An 8,006-nucleotide genomic window follows, 5' to 3' on the forward strand; every position below is an offset into this window, starting at 1 on the left:
CTATTAGAAATGTGCTATAGTATAAAATCTTAAGATAAAATTTCTAAAACTGATATCTCTTTAAAAAGGTTCGCAGCTGATAGGGTGAATTTCGGAAGAGATCACATTTGGTGAGAATGCTCTCTCTGGTTATTTCAGTTTCCGTTTTTAAAAGCGCTATATGTTGAGCTACCTCAGCTAGATTTGGCATGTGACATTTTTAGCGGCAATCATTTGTCGATTTTCTAGCGTTGCCATTCGGGGAGTCGTCATGAGGCTTTTTTTGTCGCTGTGTAAGAGAAATATATATATAGATTCTGTATTGTTAAAAGATATCTCAATAGTAGAATATCTTAAATATGTGATTATCTTGTTTTATTTTAGGAACAAAGAATTTTCTTCGAATGTGGTGTTGAAAATGAATTGGATGCGTCAGGAGAATGGAATACTCTGTTAAAAGATTTGTGCTCCAAATCAAATGTGATGGAGGTAACGAGAAATATTTTTTAAATGAATATGCAATGCTTAATATGAATTACGTAACAGTTAAATAACTTTTGATTTAGTGATCGGATTATTACGTACTAAGATGCATTTTTAATGACTCCGCACTGTGAAAAAATTCCAGATAAAATTACGGTGAAAAATATTCTCCCCTTGAGTGCCGGTACGTTTTACATTAAAATTCATGTTTACAACAAAATTTTATACCTTAATTTTTACAGTAATATTTATTTAATTACCGAAAATAAGTGAAATATTAGTGTATTATAACTTTTATAAACCTAAAACTTTTTTATTATAACTTTATAAACTTTTTTATTTCGTAACATTTTACGGTAAAAATGAAATATTTGCTAAAAAGTAATAGTACCCTGGCAACTTTTTTTTACCATCATTTTATCTGGAATTTTTTTTACGATGTTGAGATTTACCGGAAATATGATAAAAAATTAGCACAAACGATATCTTATGTTGTAAAATCAGACACGAAAACACACTTATTCTGTGTGGAAGTGTTCTGTGTTCTTTTTTTCCCGACGGATTTTGATTCCAAACTATTAATTTAGGGAGGCAAGGTAACCACAATCTGGTAAATATCCTAGAAACACCTGCATGACGTATAATAACTCAGTATCTTTTGGTAATTCTTCCGTTCGTATAGTAATGGTTTATTGGAAATTCTGGTCTCCAAAATTATAGTCCTTTTTACCACACATTTACTAAAAATAAAAAAATTCAAAACAAAATTCAAAAGTCAACTTCACCGTAGGAATTGCTTTCATGCCATGCTTCATGATTAAATTTCCAAATTTTATCGCAGTTACCAAATTTTTTCCCATATTATAAAACCATATTTTGTGGTCAGTTTTACCTACATTATTATCAAAGCGCTTCGGTAAAAAAATACCCAGCTTTTTTGGCGTTCCCATAAAGCCCGAAACACGGTAAATTTTACCATATTCTGATAATTTTGACCATACTTTTCTCTCTCGATATATTCGAAAAATAAAGTTATTTATTTTTCGAATATATGAACCCTAATTTCCATTTATGGAAAGCAAGAATATTTTCAGGAATTTTGTTTTATTATAGAACTTAATTAATTAAAATATGGAATTACAGGTTGCCTTTTTAAATAAATCATAAATAGTATAAATTTAAAAATATTCTAAATTGACTTGTTATACTCAATTCTAGAAATGAGTTTAATATTTTCTAACAGAACAGATTCCATTTATGGAAAGCAAGAATTTTTTCAGGAATTTTGTTTTATTATAGAACTTAATTAATTAAAATATGGAATTACAGGTTGCCTTTTTAAATAAATCATAAATAGTATAAATTTAAAAATATTCTAAATTGACTTGTTATACTCAATTCTAGAAATGAGTTTAAGATTTTCTAACAGATAAAGGAAAATTAATTGGATTTTTTCAATTAAATTAATTTAATAGAATATAATTAACTACAAAGCAAATTTCATTGAAATTCGTATCACTTTTTTAAATTCGTTTTCTAATTAAAATTTCTNGTTGCCTTTTTAAATAAATCATAAATAGTATAAATTTAAAAATATTCTAAATTGACCTGTTATACTCAATTCTAGAAATGAGTTTAAGATTTTCTAACAGATAAAGGAAAATTAATTGGATTTTTTCAATTAAATTAATTTAATAGAATATAATTAACTACAAAGCAAATTTCATTGAAATTCGTAGCATTTTTTAAAATTCGTTTCCTAATTAAAATTTCTTTAACGAAGAGGTTCTTAGTTTTTATGAAAAGAAAACTACACTGAAATATGAATAGAAACCTTCAGATAAATGTAATTAACTTAAACAAAAAAGATACATATGGTTACACACAAAAGAAAAGATTACAAAAAACTTCGAAATAGTTGAGACTCGAAGAAAAATTCAATAAAATTTATTCGTCTTTATTTATCGAAAATTCAAGTTTTCATATTTTTCACCAATCCTAGTTTTTCTCCAATTATAATCAGCACTTATTTAGTTTTGGTATATTCTCAGAAAACACTGAAGTCTGTATTATTCAGTAACTTCCATTTGGCCAATTGCCTTTAAAATTTAGTTTTTAAAATTTTAAAATGTGTTGATTAAATTGGTGTGAAATTTTCATACATTAAAATTGAATATTTCTTAGACCATTAGTAAGTCAAATAATAAAATATAATTAATAATTTTTTTTTAATCCGGAATTATTATTGGATAAATCTGTTTATCCGAAATTATCATTGAATAAATCCGTTTATCCGGAATTATCATTGGATAAAAAGGAAGGCATGTTTTTTACTACACTGAGAAAAAAAGGTTGGCAAATATACCGGAATATGGTGAAATTTACCGTGTTGCTGGCTCTATGGGATCAGCAAAAAATGCGATAAATTTTAACGAATTACTATCTTAATGACTTCGGTAAGATAGACAACAAAATATGGTTAATTAATGTGTGATAAAATTTGGTAAATATGGTATTTTTTTCATGATACTTTAGTCAAAAACCATTTATTCGGCTAAATTTACTTCTCAGTTTTGTATTTTTTTTCTAAATGTGTGGTAATAAGCTCCATAGTTTTAAAAATCCTAATTTATGGCAAATCGTTACCATATAAAACGGAGAAATTACTAAGCGATTGGGTTTGAATACGATATATTTCAGTTTCAACTAGAATTATGCAATTTGTTTTTAAAAAAAAAGAAAAAAAAAATGGCAGAAATGTCTCTAACATACTGTAATTGTAGCAGAATTTTTTTTTTCGGCTTTCAAAATACGTAAGATTAATAATAAAATTAATTGATGATTTAAGCAAACATAAGTAAAACTTGTAGTAGTTCAATATGGATTCATTTATTTTTAAAGGTTTCGAAGAATTTGATAACATGCTGGAATGATAAAATGAATGCTACAGTTGAAGAAGTAAGTTTTAATCAGAACTTAGTTTTAAGTTTCATTATAAATATTTGATTTGATTTATATTAATACAAATAAATGTTGTCTTACCGGTAGTTTTGGCGCACAGTAACACCGAATGCATACTATACAGATAAGTAAGATAAATAATTTTGATCGCAGCACATTTCTAAATACTAAAGAAAAAATATTTTTAATTATTTTGTAAGTTTATAATGACTTTTTTCTTTACGTTGTTTGCATATAAGCCTTAACCGAGCATTCCAAAAAATTTATCAAAGATTTGAAAAATCAATCAAACGAAAGCAAAAGGAGCTAAAAACGTACGGTTTACTGCGTTTTTTTTAGGTTTACGTTTTTACGGTTCAAAATTAATTACCAAGTTCGAAAAGAGATGGCAGCACTAGCTGACAAAAGTTATAAATATTGTTTCTAAAAAGCATCAACTCAACCGCGCTCTTTAATTTATTCTTAACTTTATTTTATTAGGAATTTTCGAGATGGGAAAAAGAGTTGGAAAAAGGAAAAATTAAAATTTAATTTAAGAAATCTGGAGTGAAATTTTTTATGAAAGATTGAAATTCGCAAAATAAGTTTTCTAGACACAAACAATTGTGTCCTTATAATTTTTTAGTTAAAATAATCATAAATCTGAAAGTCTTAAGACTTCCAATAAATTGTTGATGCTTGGAGAGTTAAGTTCAATAATGTTAGTGAATAATAAGATATTCATCCTAAACTTATATCATATCGATATTTTAAAAATAAGACTTTAGGTGCTAGTATACTTTTTTAATAATGCTATCATAAAGATTGAAATAAAATTTATTATATTTTCGATTAAAAAATATTTTTTTTAAAAATTTTAGCTCAAAGAGGATGTTTACCCTTATGATCATTTTGTAAGTATTACAGCTTAAGTAAGATATTTTTTAAATGCTAGCTTCTATTTTGTCATTTATGAAAAATATTTCCTTTCTTATAAACTTAAATGATAATTTTCTTTTAATTTAAAAGTTGGGTTTTATTTTTTTAATTTTTGAATTGCATTTTTTTTTATATTTCAACGGTGCTTGAAATTTTTTACTTAAATTTCAATAGCTTTTTTCAAGTACATCAAAATACCAGTTTATAAAGGTATTCCGCAATGACCACCCTTAATCTTGTTTTAGAACTCTGGAAAAAATAAATAAAGGAGCGCAGTATGCATTCGTTAATATTTAACTGGGACAAAAACTGAAACTCTATTGAAATCTAACGAAACATGAGAGTACAAGGTGAAACTTAAAACATTAAGACCTATTTGATTGCCGGAGGAGACAGAGAGGAATTGAAAGATTTCTAAAGAAAACAATTAAATTTCATCGCACAATCAAACTGGCTTTCATATTTCTCACCTAATCTTCCTGGCAAGTGATTCCACAGATTTCTACGGATTTCTTGCTTCTTCCGCATTTAAGAATTAATCTGTTTATCTAATGCATAAGTTACAGTAAAAATCTGAAGTCTGGTAAGTTATAGAGTCAACTGGTAAAACTTAGCCTTTTTCAAAATCGCATGGTAAAAATCCGAAATATGCTTCGATATAATTCCATTTCGGCCTATAAGTCTTCTCGGTAAGACCTAAGAATTATAGTCCTAGGTTATACTGGTAAAACCTGAAATTTTCGAGATTTCGGATTTTTATAGTTGTTTCGGTAAAATCCCGAAGTCTGGTAAATTTTAGATTCTACCGAGAAAGTGGAGATTTTACTAAAAAGGCTTGGCAAAAGTCCGAAGTATACTTTAATGTAATTCCATTTCAGCCTTTTACCAAAACTTTGAGGTAAAAATTAACAGATACCAAGCCATTTTGGTAAATCTAAAGTTTTATCTGTAAGACCTAAAATTTGCCATACTTTGACCTTTTAGAGTAACACTTAGAGAACCTTTTATCTTATTAACTCTTTTATCTTACCAGAAAATTCTGATAAATTCTATTAAATTCATATTTACTGATAAAATACATTCTCTATTAGAAATTCAATTAGTAATTAACATACGACAATAAAAACGAAACATAAATTCTCCACTTTCACCAAATTTTCAGTTTAACTCCTTCATTTTAATTAAAGAATTAAACTTAATATATTTTCTTCGTTATTTTCTCCTAATTGACCGGGCATTATTTTCTCTTCTTTTGTGTCAAGTAAATGTAAAAGTTTCTTTGGAAGCGAAATATGAATAATGAAATGTTTAAAACTCCTATTGTTCGAAAATTAGTATTTTGAGTGCAGACTTAAACATTTTCCAAGCAACTCAAAACATTTTTAATTACTACCGCAGATATTCATAAAAATTTCCATTTTATAAATTCTAAGCTTATGGAAATTTGTACCTACGGCTATTATAGCAAGATTTGTTATTTTTCTTTTATGTTTTAAGTTCAAATTTAATCAGTGTTTGTTTTATATTTCATTCTAAAAGTGAATGTCAAATTCTCAAATTAATTTTCATACTTGTCATATGTAATAAGATTTAATGTATAATGAGACCATGTATTTTTTAAAATTGATTATCGTAATTTCTAATAAGTTTATGTTAGTTTTAGCGTTTCTGTATCATACATTTTTGTTCAAATTTACATTAATAAATTTGGCGCAAACTAAATTCTGTAAAAGATCCATTAGGTTAGAAATAAGCATTAAGAATTTTTTAATTTGTAATTTTGCTTAAAATATTCGAAGATTTAGTTCAAATTCTGGATTTTGCTATCAAAAACTGCTGCTACTTAACAGTTACTTAACTTGAACAATAGCAGTATACCCAATTTTGGGTTACGACTACTGTTCAACTCCGTAGGTTTATAATTTTGAACCTAATTCAGAAGACAAGGGAACACCTTGATCAAGTATAGGGAGAATTTTTCCCTCGTGGATTGCTTTTTGATGGAACTAACCCTCATTTGCGTTACTTGGAGAGGAATACCTCGAAAACCTCCCATGGTTAGTCTGACGACTAGCGGACTCTAACACATGATCTGATTATCACTGAGGATATTTTACGTCCGTACTTTGGTCGATGAGAGGCGGGTTCGGAATTCGTATTAAACGGCCATCGCTGGGATTCGAACCCGGGTCTCCTCTCTGGAAAGTGAACGTTCTATCCTCTGAGCTACCACAACTCACTTTACTACTTATTACTTACTTGTTCATTGAATTATTTTATTACTTACTTTTTCGGCCTTAATAAAGTATTTAATAAATTAGTATTATCAGAAGTGACTTTATTAGCTAGATTGTTTTCTGGTTACTTTTTAAGTAACTCTAAAACTTTTTGTCCGACATCACTTTAAAAATAACAATTTTGTAGGATAGTTTATTACTACTCTATTGTTTTTACTCTATTATTATTACTCTCTTATTATTCTCTGGCAGCACATTATTTAGTGTCTTTAATAGTGTTTTCTGGCTTTACTTTTGTTAGTTACTTTCTTGACTTCAATAAAATATTTACTTACTTAGTATTTTCTGAAGTCACTTTAAGAGCTAGATTGTTTTCTGGTTATTTTTTAAGTAACTCTAAAACTTTTTGTTCGACATCACTTTAAAAGTAACAATTTTATAGGATAGTTTATTACTACTCTATTGTTTTTACTCTATTATTATTACTCTATTATTATTCTCTGGCAGCACATTATTTAGTGTCTTTAATAGTGTTTTCTGGCTTCACTTTTGTTAGTTACTTTTTTGGCCTCAATAAAATATTTACTTACTTAGTATTTTCTGAAGTCACTTTATTAGCTAGATTATTTCCTCGTTACTTTTTAAGTAACTCTAAAAGTATTTGTCTCACACCACTTAAACACTAATTTTCTAAGTTTGATCCTTTATTTCAGATGTGCAAAGCGAGTATCTATTCAGAAGCAGTCAAGCAACTGAGCTGTCCATGTCAGATAGAGAAAGGATATACATGCGGTTTTCCCACAAAATTTGGTTAGATGGAAACAAACTATTCCGACGATGATTACTGCGAACATGTAGGATTATTCTGCATAAAAATTTTTATTATAATATAAATATGATTATGAAGAATAAATATGTATCATATTTTAATCAATAAATTTTATTTCAAGGAAATTCATATTCGGATCTTAATATGCTATACCATCTTTCCACAAAACACGAGGCATTTTAAATTAATACCTATTTATGTCTGCAATTTTACTTATGCTCACTAATATGTATGTTTAGATATAGTTCATCCACCGTAAGAAGACGATGTAAGGCTAAATGGTGGTACGACTCTCCAGTGAATTAAAACGTGGTTTATGTAAAAAGATGTTAAGTTTATGGTAAGAGGAGAAATAGTTATCGCTAATGATGATTGCCCAATGATCATATTTGAGAGTCAATCGTCTTCTTACGGTGAATGGGCTATGCTTCACTTCTTTTTATTTTTATTTCCAATGAGCTGCACAATCGGTCTTGCCGATGAGCAGACCTAGTGCGTTCTCCAGAGGTGGTATCCACTCTTTCAAGACCACCACAATGGGTGAGATACCGTTGGTCATGTTAATTTGGACGTCTAGTTTCTGCCACACTAGATGGCAG

The 8,006-nt window shown here is 28.1% G+C and overlaps 1 protein-coding gene across 2 annotated transcripts in view; it reads left to right on the top strand.

The window, feature by feature from the left end:
• The window catches only part of LOC107444271 (uncharacterized), a 10,849-nt gene extending 3,313 nt beyond the window's left edge, over positions 1 to 7,536 (top strand). The window contains exons 3-6 of one of the 2 annotated variants that reach the window (XM_016058372.3): positions 364 to 468; positions 3,364 to 3,420; positions 4,284 to 4,316; positions 7,292 to 7,536. In XM_016058372.3, the coding sequence (XP_015913858.2) occupies positions 364 to 468; positions 3,364 to 3,420; positions 4,284 to 4,316; positions 7,292 to 7,393 (297 nt within the window). In that variant the 3' untranslated portion in view covers positions 7,394 to 7,536. The remainder of the gene's footprint in view (positions 1 to 363; positions 469 to 3,363; positions 3,421 to 4,283; positions 4,317 to 7,291) is intronic. The other variant, XM_071187082.1, reaches the window with a different exon arrangement.
• The last annotated feature ends 470 nt before the right edge of the window (positions 7,537 to 8,006 follow it).

Source organism: Parasteatoda tepidariorum, chromosome 10, assembly GCF_043381705.1.
Source record: "Parasteatoda tepidariorum isolate YZ-2023 chromosome 10, CAS_Ptep_4.0, whole genome shotgun sequence".
In the NCBI taxonomy this organism is placed as follows: Eukaryota; Metazoa; Arthropoda; class Arachnida; order Araneae; family Theridiidae; genus Parasteatoda; species Parasteatoda tepidariorum.